General features: G+C 43.0%; 1 protein-coding gene across 2 annotated transcripts in view; it reads left to right on the forward strand.

The window, feature by feature from the left end:
* LOC131511817 (collagen alpha-4(VI) chain-like) overlaps positions 1–26,260 on the forward strand; it is a 118,662-nt gene that overhangs the window by 16,603 nt on the left and 75,799 nt on the right. For both annotated transcript variants that reach the window (XM_058729864.1, XM_058729865.1), the window contains exons 3-11: positions 2,501–3,103; positions 6,483–7,088; positions 11,026–11,655; positions 16,157–16,702; positions 17,048–17,602; positions 20,952–21,286; positions 22,309–22,387; positions 24,156–24,301; positions 24,684–24,776. In XM_058729864.1, the coding sequence (XP_058585847.1) occupies positions 2,501–3,103; positions 6,483–7,088; positions 11,026–11,655; positions 16,157–16,702; positions 17,048–17,602; positions 20,952–21,286; positions 22,309–22,387; positions 24,156–24,301; positions 24,684–24,776 (3,593 nt within the window). The remainder of the gene's footprint in view (positions 1–2,500; positions 3,104–6,482; positions 7,089–11,025; positions 11,656–16,156; positions 16,703–17,047; positions 17,603–20,951; positions 21,287–22,308; positions 22,388–24,155; positions 24,302–24,683; positions 24,777–26,260) is intronic.

Raw genomic sequence — 26,260 nt, forward strand, 5'->3', positions numbered from 1 at the left:
AGCAGTGCGTTCTGGAGGGCCAAGGGGAAATAAAGCTCAAAAGGCCATAAGCTCATTTATTATCTGCCTTTTCGGAAATCATGACTCCACTTGGCTTTACGACCAAGATTAGGCAAACTCCTGAGAGGTGGGACTCTGGAATCTAGAAGTGACAAATGGATTTAGTGTCCCTAGGGTATACCAACCTTCATGAGCTCTTCTCTGCCTAAACTCTTACAGGGTCTTTGCCTTTCTATAATATGGGCTTTTAGTTTAATCTTTATGGCAGTCCAGAGTATGGACTGGATGTCAGGAGACCTGGTTTCTAAACTGATTACATGGGTTACTTTGCCTTTCTCGGTCTCATTTTCCGTATCTGTGAGATGGATGAATTGGACTCATTACTCTCTACTCGCATTTTTCAATACAGTGGCCACTAGCCACATATGACTATTTAAATTAAAATAAGTTAAAATTCAGGAAAATTTTAAATCTAGTTTCTCATTTGTACTAGCTACATTCCAAGTGTTCAACAGCCACATGTACCTGGTGGCTACAGTATTTCATTGCATAATCTCCTAAGATTATCTGTAACTCTAAAATTTTCTGATTCCCTTATTTGGTTTCATTAATGTTCAATATTTCCATTCTTGTAAGTGACGCCTTCTCCTTTTCTCCCTCCCTCTCTCCTTTTCTCTTCCTAAGTATTTATTTCCTTAAATGTTTTTGGGGTGATTACTCTAGGCTAGACACGAGTGATGGACAAAGAAAAGTTATGGTATGTGTTTTCATGAAACCCACAGTGTAATTGGGGAGATTGGCATTAATTGAATAAACACTTTAATGAACGTTGCATTACAAACCAAGATAAAAGAACATGATTCTATGAGAATTTATCAGGAGGAGGAGGGGAGGGAGGGGAAGGAAAAGAAATGAAACTCAGTGGAAAGAAACTCAATGGAATCGTATGTTGGAGGCAATAGCAAGTGGGAACGTGGCAGGTTGAGAACTTAGGCTAAGGAGCCTGGACCATGGAGAACAAAGTGATAAGGCAGAGAGACAAGGAGAAGGCAGAGAGATCAAACTAGAGAGTGCAGGGTCAGCCCAAGACAGTATTTAAACCCTCTTCCTGGCACAAAACCAAACATAAGATGTGTTTAACCAGTGTGGGATCATCATCCCCCTTTTTCAGCCACTTGAAACTAACACATCTTGAGGTGGTTTCTGCTTTTGTTTCTCTTCTCTCTCATCGCTAATTCATGTGTTCTCCTACCATCATCACAGATAATCACATTGCGAGGTATGGGGGAGAAGTCATGCTGGTCACTGATGAGTAGATCATAATCACCCCTTCTTTTTTTTTTTTTTTTTTTTTTTTTTTTTGGTCCACACAAGCACTGTGTTTAATCTGTGTACTTATTTCTTGTCACAGAAATGTAATGTTTGAGATGGAAGAAACCAGGTCATCTGGTCAAACCCTTATTGTAGAGAAGACGAAATCTGAGAAGCAGAAAGATTAGCTTTTTGCTCAAGTCCTGCAGCCACCTGGTGTCCGATCCCTTCCATACTGGAGACCAGGGTGGGCCCAGCTGGATCACCACTTAGTCTGACCACCACTGGGATTATGGTTCCCAGGGTTACAACTGGATTTGGGAAAAGTAGTTGTACAGTGCAGACTTGAATTCAGGGAGCCAAAGGACAAATGAGAGCCACACTTATGGTAATGCCATGAGTCAAACTAAAAGGGGATGGTGGTAGGTAGGGAGTGCCAGAGGTCAAAGCTGGAAAGCTGATCTAAATTCGGGTCTCTAGAAGCAGAGCCTGGGACAGGGATTTGGTGAATGTGTTATTTTGAGGGAGAAACCTGTAAGGGAAAGAGAGAAGTGAGACAGGCTGGAGGTGAATAAGCCGAGCAAGGATGTAGTCTCAGGTAAAATGCAACCTTGGCCTGAGCCATGGAAGATGCTGGAGCATAAATAGCACCATGAATTATTTCAGTTAAAGGAAGGCGGCCAGGTGTTTGTATCCCCATGTGATCGAACATTGGCCACCCGGGCAGTGTAACTTTCCAGGTGTCTTCAGATGTGGCTGCTCCTTTCAGCCAGGGTCTGGTCTCTAGACAACGTCTCAGAGGGGAACAGTTAACTGTAGTGCTTGAAGCAGCTGGGCATAGGTGTGCCCACCAGCAGAGATCTAGGTGAGGTACCAACAGCATCCTCTGCTGGTAGAAAGGTGGTTTCTTTTATTAAGTTTAAGGGATGGGTGGAGGGGCATGGTCAGAGATCTCACTGAAGGGGTCAGGAGTCTGTTGAAACGGAACAGAGGCTGGCAGGTGAACGAGGGTAGCCATGAGGCAGCAAGGGAAGATGGTGGTGTGCCTAAGCTGTGCATATTAGCTATCGTCAAAGAGCTGTGCAGGTAGATCTCCGGGGTGTAAAGGCAATGAATGGGGAGAGAGATATTCACAGCCAGGAGCTGGCAATTTTGTGATGTTTTATCTTGAATTGACTCTCTTCCCCAGTCTGCAGGGAGGCCTCTGTGGGAGATGTCGTGTTCCTGGTGGACACCATCATCAACCCCCAACATGCCCGTGACGTGCGGAACTTCTTGTACATCATGGTGAATGGCTTCAATGTCAGCAGGGAGACCATCCGCGTGGGGCTGGCTCAGTACGGCGACGTACCTCGTTCTGGATTCCTCCTTTCCACCTACAACCGCAAAAGCGATGTGCTGAAACACATTCAAAGGTTTCAATTTAAGTCTGGGGGCCGCAAGATGGGCCTGGCCCTGCAGTTCCTCCTAGATCACCACTTCCAGGAAACAGCAGGGAGTCGGGCCAGCCAGGGTGTGCCTCAGGTGGCTGTGGTGATCAGCAGCAGCCCTTCTGAGGACCACGTGCCGGAAGCTGCGGAGGCAATGAAGAAGGCAGGCGTCCTGCTTTATACCGTTGGTGTCAAAGATGCAGTCTTGACCGAGCTCAGGGAGATTGCGAGCAGTCCGGTGGAGAAGTTTGCCTCCTTTGTCCCTAACTTCTCTGATCTGAGCAGTCATGCTCAGAAGCTGCGGCAACGGCTCTGTGATACTTTGGCAAAGGCAGCTCAACCTGCCGGCTACGTCTTGCCAGGTACAGAGGATTTCCCCTTCTTATTTCTGATCTAGAAGTCACAGAGCTCAAACCTTTATCTCTTACTCATCTCTCCCGCCATCCTTCTTATTTCCCATATGTGTGCATGTTGATTTTTAGTATTACAGTCTCACTAAGCTATCTGTGCTCTATGCTCCTCTCCAATCATTGACCAGAGACTTAGCAACTTTTTAAATAAATCCTGTGGGCCTGATGCTGGTTCTATATACAGATGTAGTGTAAGTCCATTTCTGAAGGAAGAATGTTCGTGCCCAGAATTATATGATTATGCCTAGATTAACTTATCCATGTTGTCTGGATGGGGGGCAGGGCAGAGGAGGAGAGAGGGGCAGCAGATCCCCCAGGAAGCTTATTTAATTTACTGCCAGCGTGTTGGTATAATGTAATGGTTATGAGAATGAATTTAGGGAGAACTAAGGTCTGGGTTCAAATTCCAGTTCTCCACTTTTTAACTGTGTCCGTTTGAACAAGCTACTTTATCTCTGGGAATCTAAATTTTCTTCCCAGGATGGTAGTACCTGCCTCAGAGAGTTGTTGCAAGCATTAAGTAAAATTGTGCAAGTCGAGTGCTTCTCACAGTGCTCAGTCCTTCAGAAGTGATAAGCATCGTGGTGATAAGCATTGTGCTCATTACTTGTGATGATGTAACTGTCATTAGCTTTGTCCTTCCGTTGGTGGTGATGGGCATAAACTTGCAGAAATCCTCTACAAATTAATTACTTAATTCTATCAGAAAGCAGAGACCTTTGAGCAGAGGAAGAGAAACTTGTTAGTGGTTTTCATCAAAATCCATAAGAGGATAGAGCCTTCATTCCTTATTCATTATTTTGGGATTTCTAGATAAGGTAGGTAGATGAGAAGAAGTGCTAAAATGTTTCACCCATTTGATCCTGCTTGGGTACTATATAGTTTGCCAAACTTATTTACATTGCTCACCTGACAGATAGGTAGATACGTAAGGCAAATCTTTGTTAGACACATAAGGGAGTGTATGCTATATAGGACAAATAGTATTTACTCTTATATAGATATGTAAGGCAATTGGTATTGTTAGTTGCATTTTTCATGCGCGGCAACTGAGACCAAAGGTAACATAACTGGATGGCAGAGCTAGGATCTGATCTCAGGTTTGTTAGAGCAGATCCATCCCAATAGAACAAGGGTCAGAGATTGTGTTCCCCAGAAGCAGAGCCTGAGGCAAGGATTTGGCTATACATTATTTATTGTGGAAGAGCTCCCACAATTTATTGGTAAGGATGTGGGGGGTGCAGGATGGAGAGGCAGAGGAAAGAAAGGAAGGATGTGATCTCAGGTAAAAGTTCCACAGAGGGTAGTTTTAGTTTGATCCTACAGGAGAACTCAGGAACAAAAATTATGCTTCAGCTAGGCTTTCCTATACTGTAGGCAAGGCAGCCCCAGTACCTGAAGAGAAGTCCTCCAAAAAGCAGTGTCCAGAAATGGGAAAAAGGAATTCGAAAGGACCTGGGCAGAGCACTAATGATTGTACTACAGTGGATTATCTGATTTTATCCTCAAAACAACTCTGTGAAAGTGTGAGGGCTGGTATAAAGATTTCAGTGCTGCAGGGAAGAAAATTGAGTCTCAAAAAGGTGAGTGATAAATAGGGCACAGGGCTCCTAAGTGATGGAGCTATAATGAGATGTATCATGGAATACATGGGTATATTCCAGCTTTCTGACCTGTTGCTAGCAGCACACTTGTAGAGATGAAGTTTACTGCCATTGGGAAGAGGAAAACCGCTTTCTCAGCACGCTGCTACATTTATAAAAGGGTTTTTCTTCTTAATGAGGTTCAAGGGATTGTCCAAATGGATTCTAAGACTGGAGGTATCAATAGAATAGGACAGAAGCCTCAGAAGATGATGGAGTCGAAGGAAGGAAAAGCTCAGGGAATGTTGTCAGTTCTCTGAGCATTGTCATTTAGGGTGGCTGAGGGTCATGGAGTGTAGCCTGGCTGGCACTGCTCTCCTTTCTGTACGCCGTTCAGCTCCATTGGTTCTGAGCATTTTGAGTGAAGCCCCACAGACCCCCATGCCTTTTGTCCTCTTTCTCGCAGCTTGCAGAGAGGCAGTCCTGCAGACATTGTCTTCCTAGTAGACAGCTCAGCCAGCCTTGGACCCCAGAACTTCCAGAAAGTGAAGAACTTCCTTCACTCTGTTGTCTTGGGGCTTGGCATCAGCAGTGATCAGGTCCGAGTGGGACTTGCTCAGTATAATGACAACATCTACCCAGCCTTTCGGCTGAACCAGTACCCTCTGAAGAGTGTGGTCCTGGAACAGATCCAGAATCTTCCCTACAGTACAGGAGCAAACACAGGCAGTGCCCTGGAGTTTATCAGGATAGACTACTTCACTGAGGCAGCTGGCAGCTGGGCCAAGGACAGGGTTCCTCAGATAGTTATCCCGGTGACAGATGGGGAGTCAAATGATGAAGTCCAGGAGGCAGCCGACAAGTTAAAAGAATATGGAGTTCTTGTGTATGTGGTAGGGGTCAATGTGCAGGATGTTCAGGAACTGCAAAAAAAATAGCCAGTGAGCCATTTGAGAAGTTTCTCTTCGACACCGAAAACTTCAACATCCTGCAGGATTTCTCAGGAGGTGTTCTTCAGACTCTGTGCTTGGCAGTGGAGGGTAAGGTAAAAGGTAAGCAGCTATGTCAAAATCCAATATTCCGACCAAGACACGTGATTACAGTATGATTCAGGACACACAGAGTGTAGTGAGAGGGCAGGAGAAGGAGTCGGCTGCCATCACTGTGGAACCTGGGAGGACTTCCCGGGTGAAGGAACATTGGAGCTGAGGGTTGAAGGATGAATGCTGTTCTCACAGCTAGAAAAGGACATCCTGCCATGTTGTTCAGAGGAAGTCTAGAAGACCCGTGTTTTTGATCCTGCCTTTGCCACTTTCTAGTTATGTGAGTGTCAACTTGCAGGTTTCACTTCTTTACTTTAGTGTTCTCATCTGTACAGTGAAGATAACACTTGCCTACTAGGATGGTTTATGAGGATTAAATCAGGCAACGTATAAAAATTGCTAGCACAAAATAACTGCTCTGTATGTGTCCATTGTCCTTGCCTCTTTCATTGGCAGAAGAACAGGTAAGAAGAGGTACTTTCGTCTAAGAAAGCAGACAGCAAAGGAAGTGGAGTGTGAGAGGGAGAGAGCCTTGTGATAGTCTCACATGGAGGAGGTGGGAGTACCATACGTTCCGTGTTACAAAAAGAGCAGACCTCTCCCTCTTATGTTCCCCACGTCCTTGTATCCAATTTTCATGCGATCTTGATTTGATTTACTTTCTCCTCTGTGTCTTTTCTTTCCTTCTTCTCTCTTTCATTCCAGAATTCACCGAGGCTTATGCAGATGTGGTCTTTCTTGCCGACACCTCACAGAACACATCACAGGCGAGTTTCCAGTGGATGCGGAATTTCATGTCCAGAGTGGTTGGCCTGCTGGATGTTGGCAGGGACAAGTACCAGATTGGACTGGCTCAGTATGGCGGTCAAGGTCACACTGAATTTTTGCTCAATACCTATCAGACCCAGGATGAGATGATTGCGCACATCCACGGACACTTTTTGCTCCGGGGTGGCTCCAGGAGGACAGGCAAAGCTCTGCGATACCTTCATCGGACCTTCTTCCAGGAGGCAGCAGGAAGCCGGTTTCTCCAGGGTGTTCCCCAATATGCAGTGGTTATGACCTCAGGCAAATCTGAAGATGAGGTCTGGGAGGCCGCACAGACTTTGAGGGAGAAAGGCGTGAAAGTCATGTCTGTGGGTGTACAAGACTTTGTCCAGAGAGAACTGGAGGGGATGGCAACCCCACCCCTTGTATTTGAGATGCAAGGACAAAATGGAGTCAGACAGATTATGCAGGATGTGAGTGTGGTGATCCAAGGGACCGGGAAGACTGAGTTTGGGATTGAGTCCGAGAAGGAGGCTGTAGTAGGTAAGGTTTGGTCCCTATGTGTGTGAGCCACCAAGAGGTCTCAGATACTCTGGAGAAAGAACAGAGAAGGGGGCATTCTGGATTCAGTACTGGGATTCAACATCAGTTGAATGGGGAAGAGAAGGAGGAATGGGGTTCCTCAGGCACATACCTTGTATTCGTTAACTGTGGTCACAATGACGCCACTTAAGAAGCCATCCAGAAAAAAGAATCATTTATTTTCTCAGATCTGCTGGGGATCATCTAATCTTTGTTGGGCTCAACTGAATGGCTTTGCTGATCTTGCCTGGGCTTATTCACGGATTTGAGATTTGTCTGAGGGTTGGTTGATCTACATTTGGCTTCGTGCCATAGCTCTCATCTTCCTCCTGGGATTATTAGGCTAGTCTGGGCATATTCTTCCCATGGTAATTACACAGGTTCAAGAGAGAAAACTCAACTACATAAGCACTTTTAAGACCTCTGAATCATCATCTGCTGATATCCCATTGGCCAAAGCAAGTCATGTAGCTATGTCACCATCAATGGAGTAAGGAAGTATATTCCTCCCATGGAAGTGAGGTGTAGGGAGTGAATATTTCTGCACAATAATTCTAGTTACCCTATGCCTTTTTCAGGAGAAAGGAGCATTCAGGCTTATCCCCAGGGATTAAACAAAGTCTGTCCTTCAGTTGGTGTTCAAGATGTTCAAGGGAGGTGCTATTGACATTCTGAGAGGGACAATTCATAGTGTAGGATTGTACTGTGCATTGTGAGAGGCCTAACATTCCTGGTTCCTGCCAGTAGCATCCCCAGATTTTATGACAATTCGAAACACCACCATGTATTTCAAAGTGTCCCCTGGGGATGAGAACCATGGAGACTTAGCTCCTGTTAAGTCCTTTTATACATTCTAATCACTTGCCAAGCTGAACTACTCAGCCTTTACTGTATACTTGTCATACTTTCCCACCACTGTCTCTGCCCTTGAATACACTGTACTAGCAGCCTAGAAGGCCCACAGGCAAAACTTTATCCTTCAGTAGCTAAGTTATTTTCTTGGTGGAGCTTCTAGTTGATCCTCACAACAGATGTGATAAATCCCTTTTTTCTCTGAACTATCATAGCTCTGCCCAGACCTCTCAACACGTAGAGCTTGAGGGTCCTTGGAATTTTATAGGCGGAAGAGACAAACACATGTGAGACAACATGAGGAAAATCTAAGTAGAGGTAATAAAGAACTAAGAAGCACCTTCCAGACCCTACACTAAGTAGAAGTAGAAAGGAGGATATAATGGAGAATCTGACCTGAGAGGAATTGTGTTGGTTCCTCAATAATAAGTATGATTTTAATATATGGGGAGAAGGGAGGAGGCTACTCTTGGTAAGGGGAAGAGTAGGGGTGTGGAAATGTGAATGGGCTGGATAAATGGGGAAGAGAGTGGAAAAATGGAACAAATGGGAGGAAGGGGGAGGGTTTAGAAGTAGTGAGAGATAAGATTGGATGAGGTAGGATGGACCCCAAGGGTCCCAATGGTACTGGTAAGTAACTGTAGGCTTTTAAGCAGGAAAAATGACATGACCAAAGTGGTCTTTAAGGAAGTCTTCAGGGGCCAGGCTGCATTCCACAGGACACCGCAAACTCAGAAGGACTTTAAGGCTGAGCTGTCCCCTAGCCACATAGGATGGCTGGGTCTAGCCCTGTGGTGCCTCTGATAATGAGAACAACTTGAAAGGAGAATACAGTTGACCCTCGAACAACTCAGGGGTTAGGGGCACTTACCCCAGCCCCCATATTTGAAAATCTCCATATAAATTTTGATGCCCCCAAAACTTAACTATTTATAGCCTTCTGTTGACAGAAACCTTATGGATAGCCTAAACAGTGGATTAACACATTTTTGTGTGTTACATGTATCATATATTGTATTCTTACAATAAAGTAAGCTAGAGAAAAGAAAATGTTATTAAGAAAATTATAAGGATGAGAAAGTACATTTATAGTACTGAAAAAAAAATCCGCACACAGGCAGGCTGGGCCAGGGGCTGCACAGGGTAGGTGTGGCACAGCCTGGTGATTTCAGGTTGGTAAGGGCAGGTGCCAGGTGGGCTCATGGGTGGTGGCATACATATAGCCTTGAGGTTCAGTACATCTGCCCCATCTGCCTGGGGGTGTAGCGCCAGCCTGTGGCCATGGGTAGCTGTGGCTACACATGAGTGCACTGGCCTCTGCAAGATGCAGGGGCAAGGGCATCACATGGAAAGAGGTCTGCCTGGGAGCTCGGTGAGCAGAGAATGGAGGGGAAGGATGCGGGTACACCAGGGGCTCAGGGGTCCCCACACGGTGCCATCCCTGCCATCTGGGTGTTTTCCTCTGCTTCAGCCCAGCCTCCTGCCCCAGCCCTGGCACTTTACCTGACCATCCCATGGACATGCAGGGCAGCCTGTGGCCCTGCCCAGTTCTGGGGCCCCAGGGGGCTGCCGACAGCCTCAGCAGGCCTCCCTGGTGCTCAGTGGGCAGCGGGCGCCTTTGGTTGTGTCTGTGGAGATTTGGGTGACCTGCATCTTTTGGGGTCAACTCTTAAAAGCAAAACCCACGTGTGTAAGAGGACCAGCACAGGTCAAACCCATGTTGATCAAGGGTCAACTATAATACTAGCAGATATAACTTTGTACTAGCAGGTGAAGGAAAGGAGAAGTCAAGGTGCCTGGAGTTTCTAAAGAAAGTGTTTTAGGCTTGGCAAAATTTTTGGTTCCTTATAAAAAGGGGGAAATTACAGGACATCACGAGGCCACAGGTAAGTCACAAGGTTACTCTGTGGCTTCTCTAAACTTTGTGTCACAGTGCCCAGCTGTCTATAGCCTGGCTTCAGCCTTCTGCATGTGTGGCTTTGCTCTGTGCTAGGCAGGCTTCTGTCTTCACATGTCAAAGCAGATCTGGACCTTTTTGGTGTGTGGACACAGTGGATTTCTGTTAGGAACTGCCTTAAATTGGATGGGAGGAGTCTGCATTCCTCTTGGAAGGGAGTTTATGCAGTTACAGCTCCATTCTCCCGTTTGAGGAACATTCAAGAGAAGGCTCTTTTATAGCAAAGTGAAAAAGTTTGCCCAGGTTTTGGACAAAGATTTTTCATAGGAACTTGCAACATTTCATGTTGTCTCTGTTGAAATGACATGAGATCTTTCAGAGAAAGGGGCACAAGTTAATAGTCACAATTTCTTATTTTCTTCTGTACCAAGAGGAAAAATTATTAAATCAAGGAGGTTTTAGGTCTATAATAGAGAATTTGACCCAGTGTTTCCTGAAACTAGAAAAATGAACAAAAAAACTAGTCAAGCAAGACTCAGATGCTTTTAATGAACTTTGATGAATTGAAAAATGATCTTAAAGCACTTTCTTGTGGATATTCATATATTTACATATTTTGCAAGTAATGTGAATACTCCTTCCAGTGAAAAATTTTGCTATAGGTATGAAACCTGTGATGTTCTTTGACTGTCATGCCAAATACTGGTCATAAAGGCTTCTACTAAATTCTAAAATTCATTAGTATAAGTTAGTATAACATATTTATTAGAATTTTTGATCCTAAATATATTATTACAGAATTTAAAAATGTAGCATACTACAACATAAGAATATAGCAAAAATCAGTGACTCAGTTGGTTAAGTGTTGGACTCTTGATTTCAGCTCAGGTCATGCACTAGGGATTCATAAAATTGAGCCCAATGTTGGGCTCTGCACTGACAGCATGGGGCCTGCTTGGCATTCTCTCTCTCTCCCTCTTTCTCTGCCCTTCCCTCACCTGCACACGTATGTGCTCTCTCTCTCTCTCTCTCAAAAACTAAAAATTAAAATAATTTAAAATATGGCAAAAATATAGCATGATGCAAAAATGAGTATCATCTTTTACTCTGTTCTCATCCTAAAGCCCTTCTTTCTGTTTTTGTTTACAGTATGTCCCACTGCTGTCCCAGCTGATTTAGTCTTCCTCATTGAGGAATTCAGCAAGGACAGGCAGTCGAATTTCCAACAAGTTGTCAACTTCTTAAAGACCACTGTCCGCTCTCTACGTGTTCATCCTGATGTTGTGAGAATTGGCTTGGTATTTTACAGTGAGGAGCCACGACTTGAGTTTTCCCTGGATGCATTTCAGAACCAAGCCAAAATCTTGGAGCATTTGGACAAATTAACCTACCGGAGAAGAAGTGGAGGGACCAAAACTGGTGCTGCTTTGGATTTCCTAAGGAACGAGGTTTTCATTGAGGAGAAAGGTAGCCGGTCGAAGCAGGGTGTGCAGCAGATGGCCGTGGTCATCATAGAAGGTTTCTCCCAAGACCACGTGTCTGTTCCAGCTTCTCTCCTCCGCAGGGCAGGGGTTACCATCTATGTGGTGGGCACCCAGCTTGCCTCAAACAGAAAGGACCTGGAGATGATGGCATCATATCCTCCTTGGAAGCATGTCATCTCGCTGGAATCCTTTCTGCAACTCTCTGTTGTGGGGAGCAAGATTAAGAATCAGCTCTGCCCTGAGATTGTGGACAATAGTGTTTCCATTTCTGGGAGCGGCCGTGCCCTGAAAGAAGGTAAGAGGACCTTCTCCAAATCTGATCTTTTTTTTTTTTTTTTTTTAATCTTTACTCTGTTTGTTCCATATACCCACATCCTCCACTCCTCATCCAAGGAAGGATTTCAGGGTCAGTTTATTAAAAAACAGGAACACAAAACTTACAAAGTCTTTATTGTGTTTTGATTCCAAAAGAATATAAAGAGTGAACATGCCTCACTCTACCTTTCTTGGCTCTCATCCCTTTTATTAGTTTGATGAAGATCTATGTATATTTACAGTAGAGGCCTTAGGGATCTAGGTATGGATTTACTAAATCTTAAGCTACTTGAAGTGGAAAATTATTTCTAAAAAGATACCAACATTCCTGAAGTTGAAAGATTTTAACTTTAAAATATAAATGAACGTTAATTTGCCAATCTTTTGTGGAGGACCGAGGCTTCTTTGCATCTGAGCCCAGCTAATTGGAGTTCTGTATATTTTCTTCATCAATCATCCAATGGTATCTATAATTTCCAGTTTCAGTTTCTTTAAAGTGGGATGAAAACTTAGTTGCTTTTGAAACAGTCTGAGTATAGAAATCCTTATTTTTACGATCTCAAAAATTCAATTTTTGTAGTGCTATCTGGTACGTCAACAATTTCCTTTAAAACAATTTACTTTCATTGGGTCTTTTCTAAGCAGTTAACCTGGTTTTCATAGATGTAATAAACTTCTTTTATTCACGCTCCTGTCCTATTGATCTGCACAATATTTGATTTGTTGTGTAATTGTAGTAACAAACTGCCATAAATAGGCTGAGAACAAACTCACGTTGTTCTTGGTAGGCTTATTCTTTGTTGGCCTTACAAATAAAAGAGTCAGTTATTTTACCAGGAAAAATGGGTTTATTTGGGAATAGCAGAGAACTGCAATGAGGGACAGCAAGCCACAGTAACAGTGGGTGAGTCCAACAAACAAAGGAGAAGAATGTTATTTTATTGAGAAGAAGGAAGAAATCAGGAGGGATTGTTCTGAACAAAAGCCCATTGGAAAAATGCAAGAGTTCAAAATGATGGCAGTTTCTCATTGGCTGATGTGCTGGGGTAGTTGGTTTTTTGTAGGAGATGCATTATTCATATTTTTCCTGTTGGGGCTGTAATTGATTCTTTCCTACTGAGGATTCTTCTGTTGAGGTCTGTAATGGACAAGTGGTAGGGTGCGAGAGCTCCCCTTTCTACTTTCCTATGTCCATTTTAGAGAGGTTTCCCTTTATTAATGTTCACATCTTCCACTGAGTGAAGCAGAACTGTGTAATGTTGCCCTTGGGGGCTTCTAAGGGGAGGGAACTCAGTGTATTGTGTGGGCATCACTCATGTGTTATAGAGGGAAGGGAGAAAGTCAATTATCTGGTGAGCTGCTTCAGAGGAAGTTGGTTAGGAGAGCTCCTACTGCATATGCAGTTTGAAAAGCACACCCGAGAAAACATAGCAGTTAAGTATATGCACCATGGAGTCAAACTGCCTGAGCTTTTTGTTAAATATTTTTTTTTTAGAGAGTGAGAGAGCAAGTGGGGGTGGACAGAGAGAGAAAATCTTAAATAGGCCCCACACTCGACCTGGGGCTTGACCTGGGACTTGGCGCAGGGCTCAATCCCATGACCCTGGGATCATGACCTGAGCCAAACTCAAGGGTCTGATGCTTAACCGACTGAGCCATCCAGGCACCCCACAAACTGCCTGAATTTTAAATCCCTAATGTTCCACTTACTGGTTATTACAAGTATCTTTGTGTCTGTCTATTTGTCTATTTTTGTCCACCCATGCTAATATTTCTAAGATTCAGATCAGAATAATAGAAGTTGACTACTAAAAATGTAAATAATTAACTTAAAAATTCAAGGCTGTGATTATATCATCAGGGGAAAAGCACTGAGTCTTTTTTTTCTTCAACTTTTTTTTTTTTTTTTTTTTTTATTTATTTTTGGGACAGAGAGAGACAGAGCATGAACGGGGGAGGGGCAGAGAGAGAGGGAGACACAGAATCGGAAACAGGCTCCAGGCTCCGAGCCATCAGCCCAGAGCCTGACGCGGGGCTCGAACTCACGGACCGCGAGATCGTGACCTGGCTGAAGTCGGACGCTTAACCGACTGCGCCACCCAGGCGCCCCAGCACTGAGTCTTTTTTGAAAAATAATCATTAAATAATTTTGTAGTTTCTTGATTACTTGTGCTGAAGTCTAGAGATTTAAAATATCTAAATAAATTCCCATCTTTTGCTTTGGCCTGTATCTTTAGTCCCTTTCTCTGTTCTGGGAATGAGAAACAAAATCATTAAATATGAATTTCATTTCCTTGTGCACCCTTCCCTACAATCTGTAGGGGACAGGGAGAGAAGCTCCTTTTCTCTTCTAATTCATAGACAGTATAAGGGCTGAGAGTTGATTTCATTCCCAGACTGCACAGCAGCTAACATGAAACCCGGAATCAGGAAAATCAGCCCAAAGTCTACAGTGGTTAGAGGCAAATGGAAGTTTGGGAAGTTTTACCAGAAATCTGTCCTGGGTGATCACAAGATCATATTATCTATCATTTATTTGTCATCAGCTATGTGTCAGATACTCTGCTAAGGACTTTATGTATGTAATAGATATGGATACATAGCAGCATCCAGACTGTAAAAATTATTCTGCCTGCCTTCCTGCCTCAAATTTCCATCTGCCAAGACTGGCATGAATGTGTAGTGCCAGACAGTCTTCAGGGCTCTGGGATACCTTTGGACACTGCAAAGGCCCTGGGCTACAGTGGAGTGTCTTTGGAGCATTGCTGCATGGGACTGGCTCCAGAGATGCCCCTTCCTGCCCCATGGTCTTTTTCTCAGACTCAGGCCAGCCACATACCTATTACCAGTGGTTGCTGACTTCCAGCAAGATCTGAATTTCTGCCTTCTTTTTCTATAACTTCCCCTCGATTTGCCAAGCATTCAAAAAACATTTTACCAGAGAGGTGGATAACTATCTCCACACCTTTCCAGTGCTTTCCCTGCTGGGGTAGGATTTCCAGGTACAATATGGGATGCCCAGTTACATTTGAATCTAATTCAGATAAATAATAATACTTATTTTTAAAAGTATAAGTATATACTACATATTGTGTCAGCCAAGATCCTCTCAAATGAAAGCCTGAGCAAGGAAGCCCATCTCCAGCCTCAGACCACTTCCCTTTCAGCCAAGAAACATGAAAAGGCTCTTGATTCTTCCCTGAAACAAAGGGTTCTAGAGATGAATGACACACGGCTGGCCCACCTTTTATGAGAGGTGCAAGGAGAAAATTATGTTTCATTCTTTTTTTAAAAAGTCTATGAATTTATTTTGAGAGGTGGGGGAGAGAGGAGTGGGGAAGAGGCAGAGAGAGAGGGAGAGAGAGAATCCCAGGCGGGCTCTGCACCATCATCATGGAGCCTGATATGGGGCTTGATTCCAGAAACCATGAGATCATGACCTGAGCAAAAATCAAGAGTCAGACGCTCAACTGACTGAGCCACCCAGGCACCCCTTTTTGATGCTTTCTGAGGAATCTGCTATGTGATAATGAGTGATCTTAACCATTACTTTAAAAAATCAGTTCTGCTGTTTTTCTATGATCTTATTTAATCCTTACTATAATCTTACTGAGGAAGTGTTAAGATCATCATTTGACGATTAGGAAATTGAGATGCAAAGGGGCAAGCCTGATACTAAGTGGTTGAGAAAGGATCTGATTGTAGAGCCATTTTGCCCTTTGGAGTCTAAGCCTTAATACAAAGTGGTTCATGTAAGTAAAGCTCATTTAAAACAAAGTTTTATATTAGCTTAAATTAATAAAGTTGCAGCAAGTGTACTCTTTTGCCCTTATTTTAAAAGTCTGACTTGCATGGGAAACAGGGATATTGGATACTGAGACAATTCCTAGCTTCAAATATGTCCTGATATTTTACTTTAGCTTGTCTTCAACTTCCCCATTTGAGAAAGGTCAAGTACTGTTACTTCAGGTCTTAAGTGGGGTTCACCAGAAATAGACTCTGAGACAAGGATATGTATGCAAGTGATTTATCGGGGAAGTGCCCCCAGGGTATACTGGTAGGGGAGTGGAGATTTGAGAAAAGAAGGGAAGGCAGCCAACAGAAGCTGAATTGGTGAGCACGTAATTGCTGTTGGTAGCTGGGGCTCAGTTCTGTTGGGGACTCAGGGAAACTGTGTAGAGCTCACCTCAGAGTTGTCCCACCCAAGGGGATGGGAGCTGGGTGTTTATCCACTAGCTCCTGTCGGTTGTTGGTTCGTGGCTTCTTTCAACCTCATTCCCAGGCACTGTGGCCTGCCTGGTGTGCTCTTGGTCAAACAGTACCTCTAGGCAGAGTCACAGGTGTTTTCAGTAAAAAGCTGTTGGCTCTCAAGGGAACAATGAAAGCTGAGGAGGTATGGCTGGGGATCAGGATGAATAGCTTTGGCTACTTGCTATCTCACCCTGTGTTCTAATGGGTTCCTCCTTCTTCTTATTGCCTAGACTGTGTGCACATCGAGAAGGCTGACATCTACTTCCTTGTCGATGGGTCTAGCAACATCAAGCACAATGATTTTCTTGAAATGAAGGTGTTCATGAATGAGGTGATAAAGATGTTCCATATTGGGCCTGACAGAGTACGGTTTGGAGTCATTCAATACTCAGATAGAATTAATAGTCAATTTATCCTCAGCCAGTATTCCAGTGTGGCAGCGCTGAAGGTAGCCATTGATGGCATCCAACAGAGGGGAGGTGGCACCATGACCGGTCTGGCCTTGGGCAGCATGGCTCAGGTCTTTGTGAACACTGCTCGCAGCAATGTGCCTTGGTATCTCATAGTCATCACTGGTGGTAAATCTGAGGACCCGGTGGCTGAGCCTGCAGACGCGTTGAGGGCAGAGGGAGTCATCATTTATGCTATTGGAATAAAAAACGCTAATGATAATGAACTCAAGGAGATAGCTGAAGACAAGATGTTTTTTGCAGCTGAGTTTGATTCCTTGAAGGCCATTCAACAAGACGTGGTACAGGACATCTGCTCCTCAGAGTGTAAGAATTTTTTTCCTTAGTCTCTCTTTCCTGCCAAGTATATGCATGCAATCTATTTGAATAGGCTTCATTCTCAAGGTGTGGACTCACTCGTCCAAAAGTGAATATTGGACACAGAGTGACCGTGACCTGGAATGAAACAAGTTGGTTAAATTTTATCTTTATCATACAGCTGTATCTCATTTGTGCTGGGTCACAGAAAATTTATTTCATTGACTTCCTCTCCCACCCCCTTTAAAAATGTTTTCATGCTGTGTCTATGCCACCCCAGACTGTCCTGGGGATTTATAATTCATTGGTTTCAGGCTCTGAGTGAATGTTCTGTTCTCCTTTTTTTTCCCCCAGCATGTAAGAATAGGCAAGCTGATATTATCTTCCTGATAGATGGTTCAGAATCCATCTCTGCAATAAACTTTGAAAAGATGAAAGGATTCATGAAGAGGATGGTGAACCATGCTAATATTGGTGCTGATGAAATTCAGATTGGCCTTTTGCAGTTCAGCTCAACCCCCCAGGAAGAATTCAGGCTCAACCAATACTCCTCAAAGGTGGACATCCACAGAGCCATCTCAAATGTTCAGCAAATGAATCATGGCACCTACACTGGGAAAGCCCTGACTTTCACTCTGCCTTTTTTTGACAGTCCAAGAGGAGGGAGACCTAGTGTCCATCAGTATTTGATTGTGATCACTGATGGGGTTGCCCAGGATAATGTAGCCATACCAGCCAAGGCTCTCAGGGACAGGAACATCATTATTTTTGCCATTGGGGTGGGAGCAGCCAAAAGTGCTCAGCTTTTGGAGATTACTAATGACCCACAAAAAGTGTATTATGAGGAGAATTTTGAGTCCCTGCAGAACCTGGAGAAGAAAATTCTTCTTAAGGTCTGCATTCCACAAGGTAAGTGACAGAGGGTTTGTTATTTGATCCAAGAGCCCATTGTAAGTGTCAGGGACACTGTTGTCTCTCTTAATAAAATGAAACAAGTCCTTCTAACTGGAGGAGGGAGGGAGGGTCACCCTGAGGAGAGGACAGCTGGCCTGAACTCTGAATGCTGTGGTTCATTTTCACCAGGGTTTTTTTTTTTTTTTTCGTCATTCTCAAGGCTGTCACCATTCTGGACTCCAGTGGCCCGAACCTTCCCAGGACTCTGTAGAAAGTCCTGACAATTCTTCAGTGTATTCCTTGTAGATAGAAGAACTAGAATGGAATATGTAAACACAACTTAATGAAGATTTGGGCATACCAGAAGGGAAATCAAAGCAGAGAGTAGTATCAGTTACATGGGTGCTCTTATGAAATAAAACACATTGTTTTTTTTCTATGTGGCTTTGAAGAGAGGTCTCTCTGCTTTGTTGACAAAGTTCCTCCTCCCAACAGTTTGGGTCTATGCTGGTCCCCAAACTTGCCTTTCAGTGGGCGATTGACCCAGAGAATATCTTCACGGACAGTGCTCCCTCCTACCCACAGGGAGTGAGATTCTCCGACACAATCACATTGTAGTCAGAATGGCCAAGCTTTAGATGGTCCTTTTTTTTTTTTTTTTTTTTTTTGTGTGTGTGTGTGTGTGTGTGTGTGTGTGTGTGTTAGGGGCTATTCTGAGGGCTTCCATGTATAAAAACATTTAATCTTCACATAACCCTATTAAGTAAATACCATTTTACAGTTGAGGAAACGAAAACACAGCAAAATCAGGTTATTTGGCCTGAGTAAATGGCACAGCTGAGATTTAAACTTGAGGCAGTCTGGTTCTAGAGTCTGTGTACTGGATATTGTTCTAGAGTGTCTTTTGGTATAGTGTGGTAGAGCAAAAGAGGGCCTCTCAACCTTGAATATGCATTCAAATCACCTGGAGATCTTGTTGAAATGTAGATTCTGATTCAGTAGGTGAGGGCGGGATTCTGCGTTTCTAACAAGCTCCCAGGTGGTGTTGATCCAGTTGGTCCTCAAATTACACTTTGAATAGGAGAGTGGTCTAGTACAGTCTAGTGTAGTAGAGTGTGTAGTATAGTACAGTACAGCATAGTATGGTATTGTAGGGCATAATGAGGGATAATATAGTATAGAAGAGTATAATATAGTATGATACAGAATACCATAGAATGGCATACAATGGTATTATATGGCATAGTAATGCATAGCATAGTATAATAAAGCAAAGTATAATATTAAATCATATAAAGGAGTATATGATGAAGCCCATAAAGCCCAACATTCCTACATCAACTCCATGGGAAGCAGATACTTTTATCATACATAATTCCCAGGTGAGAAATGCAGATGGGAAATAATGGAGGCAGGGTTTGAACTTCCCAGAAATATGGTGTTGAAAGCTGGAGCCAACTTTCTAGAGCATTCAATTAATATTTTTGTTCATACCGTGTAAAGGATATCACTTTGTTGTGATATTCAGAAATCAATTGAAAAGAGTGGATGTGTAAAATTATTTTCTATAAAGCATGGATTGTGGGATGTCTTGTATTAAGCAGTTTGGATTTTTCAGGAGTCAAAGTCCTATTTTTGTTTGTTGTTTGGGTGGTTATACACACACACACACACACACCCCTGGGTATTATCCTGGGCAGGAGAAGAAATACAGGATCCCTGCTTCTCTTTTTAGACTATTTTATAGCATGTAGTAAATTAGCATTTACATTCATCTTCAGCTTTGTCTTCTGACTTTTTTGATAGGAGTAGCTGGATACCTCCATAATGACTGGAATCTAATTAATTCCAGAATTCCAGAATCATAAAGCTGAATCATAAAGACGTTAGAGATTACCTGGCAAGGTTCAACCCTCTACATTAATAGGGAAAGAAAATGCTTGCATATTCTTGCATTACAGAATAAAGCCAGCTGGAAATGTTCCTGGGAAAAAATGTAAATTAGAAATGTTAGAATAATACACCATACTGCAAAAAGGAAATTTCTGTTTTTCTGAAATTAGATCCAATGTAGAGATGGGATTTACATCTGTGGAAATCCCTTTTGGTGAATTTCAATTGGAGATTTAAAAGTCAAAACAAAACCAAGATATTTTATATGAAAGGAGGGAGAAAGGCATTTTGTGTCTTGGCACTTCTGGAAACATCTGGCCGGCTAGCATGGATGTATATTATTTAGGGGATGGAGAACTCATGGCTCAGGCCTGGATCTCAGATCCCTGAGATATTGTTTATGACCGTTTTCACTGGTAAAGGGTTCAGTATTTATTTATTTTCCTCAAATTTCCTCCTAAAATCTGCAGTTTTGTTTTTATAACTTCTGAGCCAAATACTCTAATGTGCACTGGACTAAGGAGAAAATATCCACGTGTCTTGGCTTGTCCTGGACAAATTGCAAGTTATGCTTTTTGTCTAAAAGTAGTTAATGGTAGTGGCCCTTTTATTATTGATAAGTTACATTTTAAGTTATTTGTCCGCATTCTAACCCAGGTGCGTCTATGACCAACTTTTGCCTCATTGGAATTCTGTGCATGGTTTTGTTATTCACCTGTGAGTGAGTGGGTATAGCCTGAAGGATCACTGGGTTTTCAAATTTTAGCTCTCTTCCAGGAGAGCTTAACAATTTTTAGGTACAAGAAACAGAAGATTGGGAGCGATTGTCAGTTTTGATCTCTTCTAATATGCTTCCCTGAAATAAAGGATACATGTGAGTGGTGAATGAGGGAAAAAACTTAGAGGGGAGAAGGAAATAGTACAGCTTTGTGCTGGAAGAAGACTCAAGGCTCATTCATATTCCCTTCTTCATTCATTTGTCAAACATTTAATAAGCATCTGTCTATCAGGCATTTGGGAAGTTAGATGTCATAGTTCTTACTATGAAGAAAACTTTGTTTAGTGGGAGAGAAGTTCAAGTAAAATAACAGTGGACATGCAGGGGTATTTAATAAGTCAACTTGAGTACCTGGAGACATGAGTCACAGCTTTAGGGAAGGGGATCACTTGAACTACAACTTGAAGGACATGTATGGGTTAACCAGATTGGGGTTGAGGAGATGAGAAAGGACACTTCAGGTAGAGGGAATATCATCTGCAGAGGAACAGAGCTATGAAACACTATATATTGTATCAGTTAGCTTTGCTGTGTAACAAACCACTCCCCAAATCAAACAATCCCTGCCATTATTTAGCTTATATTTCTGTGGGTTGGCTGCAGGTTCTTCTTTCAGGGTTGGCTGATATATTCTGGGCCCAGTCATGCATCTAGAGATGACTAATTTGATTTTTTTCTCCTCCACTTTCAAAGGATGCAACATAGATTTGTCCGTAGGAATTGATATTTCCAGTCCCATTAAGCAAGATCAGCAGAAGCTTCAATGGTTACTGCCAGAGCTGATGCAACAGATGGCCCAGCTTTCCAACATCAGCTGTAGGGCTCCTGGTCGCCCCAATGTGATGTTCCGCTACTTGGTCCCTGCCTCAAATGGCCAGCTTATTTTTGACTCCGGCTTTGAAAATTATAGTGATAAGATTATTCAGGCATTCTTAATTCACCAGGCTGCCAAGAGGAACTATATGGATGTGGATTTTTTGCAGTCCTTGGGAGATAATGCTATCCAGCTCTCTTCTGCTACAGTGAAGGTAATAAAGGCTGAGAATCCATAATATGGAGCCAATTGCCAGGGTGGGAGGGATTGGGCTTTTGTGACTGAGGCCAATAAGTTGTCCTTCACCGGAGATTCTACCGGTGGTAGAAAAAACCATAGTCTTATTCAGTATGGTAGAGAAAAACCATAGTCTTATTCAGTAAAGACCAATGAGGGATATGTTTTCATTCAATCAACAAATACTCACTAAGCCCAAGAAGCTCTGTGCTAAATAATGCCAGTAGGGATAAAAGGATAAATCCCTGCCCTCAAGTTGCTCACAATTTAGTGATCCAGATTCTTCCATGATGCAAATTCATTCCAAAGACAACTTGGAAGATATTAGCTCATTATATTCACTCATTGTCATGTAGAGTAGAGCCCATTATTTTCCAGTCAGCACTTTGAACTGTCTTTAGTAACTTACTAAGGGCTTGTTGGTTGTTTTCCCTTCCTGGTGCCCAAGAACTATACACCTGCTAAAGCCTGTAGAGATGAAAAGATCTTACGTGATGTTTATTTGGAAATGACGGCCCCAAACTTTGAAAGTTACATTTAGTTTTTCCTTCAATCATGCAGCCAGTGGATTTATTTCTTAAATATGTAATTCACTTTTAAATTAAAATTTTCTGTGAGTAAAGGTAACACATTTTAATTATTAAAAATGCATTAAAATTTTGGTATTTTTTTGTGTCAGTAAAGATGGATATTGTAAGACGGTTTTTGGAGGTATTTTAAGTGAACAAGTTAAGCTGGTTCCAATTCTCTTTTTGGTGGGGGGTCTTGAGATTGAAGTAAAAACGAATGTGTAATAAAGTAATGAATAAACGAAGGGGTGAAACAAAACAGGGTGAAAGGCTGGATACAACCAGAAAAGCTAAGCTTATCTTTGCATTTTTGTAAAATGTGCAACACTCAGCATCCATTTTCTCCCTCTTCTTTCTTCCCTTTCCCCTTTCCCCTTCCTTTCACTCCATCCCTGCTCCCCACTACCCTCCTTTCTCTCATAAATAACAGGTCCTTTTAGTGTTTACAGATGGACTGGATGATGATCTCCAGAGACTGAAGGAAACCTCTGAGCTCCTCCGCAGCAAAGGTGGGTGCGTGTGGTTACCCTGGGTGGGTGGTTCCTCCCACAGGAACTGAGATACTCGTTGAGATTTCCAGATGGCACTGGATTCCGTTAAGCCATCCATAGACTAACCATAGAGTGGTTGGCGTTCAGTGCCCACAAGGGTGATGCTTTGTATGAATTAGGGGCTGTTCAGGGCTGAGAGAACCCAGGATCCCATAACCCTGACAACGATCAAGGGTCTCTCTGACTGAGACAGGATTGGCCAATTATCAGCGTGGCATCTGCTTTTGAAGGTTGAATGTGCAACTTCATGATAATTGAGTGCTGTTTGCGTTTTCTTAACAAGGGTCTCTTTTTTCCTAAACTCTGGAATCACCCTAGAGCTGGGCTTCGTTTTTTCCACTGCCCACCCTTCCTCCTCTGCTCACCAATTCTTCCTCTTTGACCATCCCCGAGGGCTGCTACTAGTCTGTACGGCATCTTTGTGAAATTAAAAAAAGATGCCAATGCTCCTGGTATATGCGACCCTGTGCCTGGGCGCCTGGCTTAATGAATGGTGTGCTGGCTGGATTTCGGTGCCCACCAGCTCCCTCAGCTGGGTGTGCTTGGGCAATAACACCTGTGCGGCTGTGCACGATTGCCGTTCTGTCCCCATTTGGTGCCACTCAAAAGCTCTAAAGCAAACTCAAGATGAACCACCAGCAACTCATGCTCCGTATACCTTTCTCCCTCCTTGGTAGAGTATGTTTAGTGTATTTCTCTTGAGATGATGCTTTCCATTGGTCGACACTATGCTGGAATATTTTTTGTGATGATAACTTGCTTCCAACTAAATTTACCACATAAGAAGTTTTAAAAGTAAATTTTCTGGAAGAGAATTTGAAATCTTGGATGAAAGACAGCGAACTTTGCCCACATGCTAGATCAGCATTCCATTTCTAGAAATTTTAAGGAATGATTAAGACTGTGCATACAACTTAAAAAAATTTTTTTTTAACGTTTGCTTATTATTGAGAGACAAAGAGAGACAGAGCATGAGCATGGGAGAGGTAGAGAGAGGAGGAGACACAGAATCCAAAGCAGGCTCCAGGCTCTGAGCTGTCAGCACAGAGCCCGACTAGGGGCTCGAGCTCACAAACCGCAAGATCATGACCTGAGCCGAAGTCGGACGCTTAACCGACTGAGCCACCCAGGCGCCCCTATGTATACAACTTTTAACCGCAGGATTGTTAAGTGGTTTGTTTACGATAGCAAAAAGCTGATGTGTGTGTGTGAATGTACTGCTCAAAATATTAACAGAAATATTTGTTCAGAAATACTACAAACAGTGACTTCTAGCTGTTTGAAAAACATCCTTGTCTGTTGGTTCTCTGTCATGTGGACAAAGCCGGATGATTTTGTAATGCCTTCATCAGTAGGATAGGTTCGTGCTGCAATGATAAACAGCCTTCAAATCCCAGTGGCTTAAAGGAGCAAGAGTGTATTTATCTTATGCTTCATGACCGCTAATTTGTGTCTCATTCTCATCACTCGAGGACTCGGGCTGAGAGAGGGTCTGTTCTTGTGGCAGGGGACAGGAAATGGGGCAATGTATGCACTGCTCTGAAAATTTCTCCCAGGGAGTGACACACGTCACTTCTGCTCATGTTTCATTGGTCAGAAATGCAGTTTGACAGAAGACAGGTGAAGGCTGGAGAAAGGGTGGGATGATGCATGCATATTTAGGGCCAGGACAAAGACCAGTCAAAAGACCTGCAAGTAAAATGTCCCACCTGCTGGCATTTTGAAGGATTCTCTGGGCTCCTCATTATTGGTCTGGAAGGTGTGCATAAATTAGAAGAACTCCAGGAGCTAGAATTTGGCAGAGGATTCTCATATAATCAACCTCTGAGCATCACGCAGCAATCCCTCCCAAGCATCTTACTGAAGCAACTTGTAAGTATTTTTTTTCTAACCCCATCATTCACTAGGTCTGTTTATTCTAATAATTTAAAAAATGCAGAGGGAATTAAAAAAATTAATGTTTATTTATTTTTGAGAGAGAGACACGCACAGCATGCAAGCGGGGGAGGGGCAGAGAGCGAGGCAGACACAGACTCTGAAGCAGCCTCCAGGCTCGGAGCTGTCAGCACAGAGCCTGATGCGGGGCTTGAACCCACGAACTACGGGATCACGACCTGAGCTGAAGTCAGACAGTTAACCGACTGAGCCACCCAGGCGCCCCAAAACCCAGAGGGAATTTTGTCACTTTGGTGTATCATGTGACATAGGTTAACACAGTTGGAAAAAATCACATTATGTGAATTCTGTTTCTCAGGACACAATTGCAGAAAGAAGATGCTGCAATATATATACAAAGTGTTTTGGAGAAGATGGGCACCGGGGTGTTGGTGGGAACCCTGGGAACAAGGTGAGAGTTTTGTTGGACGTGGACGGTGGGGAGAGAGAGATGACATTTCAGCACCACTAGGTACCAGGCCCCATGTTCTGTCTTTAACATACCTTTGCTAATTCTACCCTCTTAATAAACCTTCGAGGTGAATATTATTTTTACGGGTGTGCAATAGAGGCTTAGAGAGGGAACATTACTTTCCCAAAGTCACATTCTTACGAAGAAGCATTTGGGGATTTAAGCCCCTTTGTCCACCTGACTCCAAGTCTCACGTTCTTTGCACTCTCTTATGCTGTCTCCTTACATTTATTTGACAAATAATTTCACAAACAAATTTCATAACCTCTACTGCTGCACAGAAGTTTTCGCTTGTCTGCAGAATTTTCACTTGTGCCTCATCTGCCTTCTTTACAGTGGTTAGTACTTCTTCCCCTCTGAGCTAACTAACCTTCTGTTCTAGAAGATTAAACTGAGGAAAGATACAATTGTTTTCTTTGTTCAGTAGTGGTCATTTTGCATCTGCCTGTTAACTCCATGGTGAAGTGATAGAAAATTACCATGTCCCACTTTAATTTTTTTTTATTAAAAAAATTACCTTAATGTTTATTTTTTTAAGAGAGAGAGAGTGCACATGAGCGGGGGAGGGGCAGAGAAAGTGGGGGACAGAGGACCTGAAGTGGGCTCTGTGCTGCAAGCAGAGAGCCCAATGTGGGGCTCAGACTCATGAACTGAGATCACAACCTGGGCCAAAGTTGGACGCTTAATTGACTGAGGCACCTAGGCTCCCCTAACGTGTCCCACTTTTAAAGGAGAATAAATCTCATTAAAAATGGTCCTCATTTATCTACGAGGTTCCCTCGCCCACAAATGACAGCTTTATGATGGGATAATCACAAATCCTCCTGTAAGATTGAGTTAAACCCATTGACTTTGCCCATCTTTTTACATTCCCTCTTTGTAAGATATTCTGTGAGGTTGTTGGAATGAGCTCTTACTGACTTTGCAGGTCAATCGTGATTTAGAACAGTATGAAGTATATGATTACTTTTTGATAAAAATTGTAGTTATTCCCTACTACTAGATTTTTCCCCCTTGTGTTGTTCTTAGGTATCAGACTGGAGAATTAGGAAATCAAGCTTGGGAACTTCTTGACATATGTTTTTTTGTTTTGTTTTGTTTTGTCTTGCATCTCAAGGACTCTGCCTCACAGGCCAAAGATGGGAATGCTTTGAATAGTTGACTTCTCTGCTCTTTCTATCTTAAGAAGTCAGTGATTGGTTGGTTGCATCGACATTCATGTCTTTGTTGAGCCCAAAGAGAATATGGCTCCTATATCTTATTGCCCAGTTTTTCAGTCAAATAAGCACATCTGGCTATAAATGGCAAGCCAAACTTCCTTGAGAGGAAATAGTTTATGTGTTTAGTTATCTCAGAAGAAGTAAAAAAGAGAGCGAGGAAGAGACTAAACATCTGAGTCATACAGAAATAACCATTTCTCACAA

Source organism: Neofelis nebulosa, chromosome 5 (genome assembly GCF_028018385.1).
Source record: "Neofelis nebulosa isolate mNeoNeb1 chromosome 5, mNeoNeb1.pri, whole genome shotgun sequence".
Taxonomy (NCBI): Eukaryota; Metazoa; Chordata; class Mammalia; order Carnivora; family Felidae; genus Neofelis; species Neofelis nebulosa.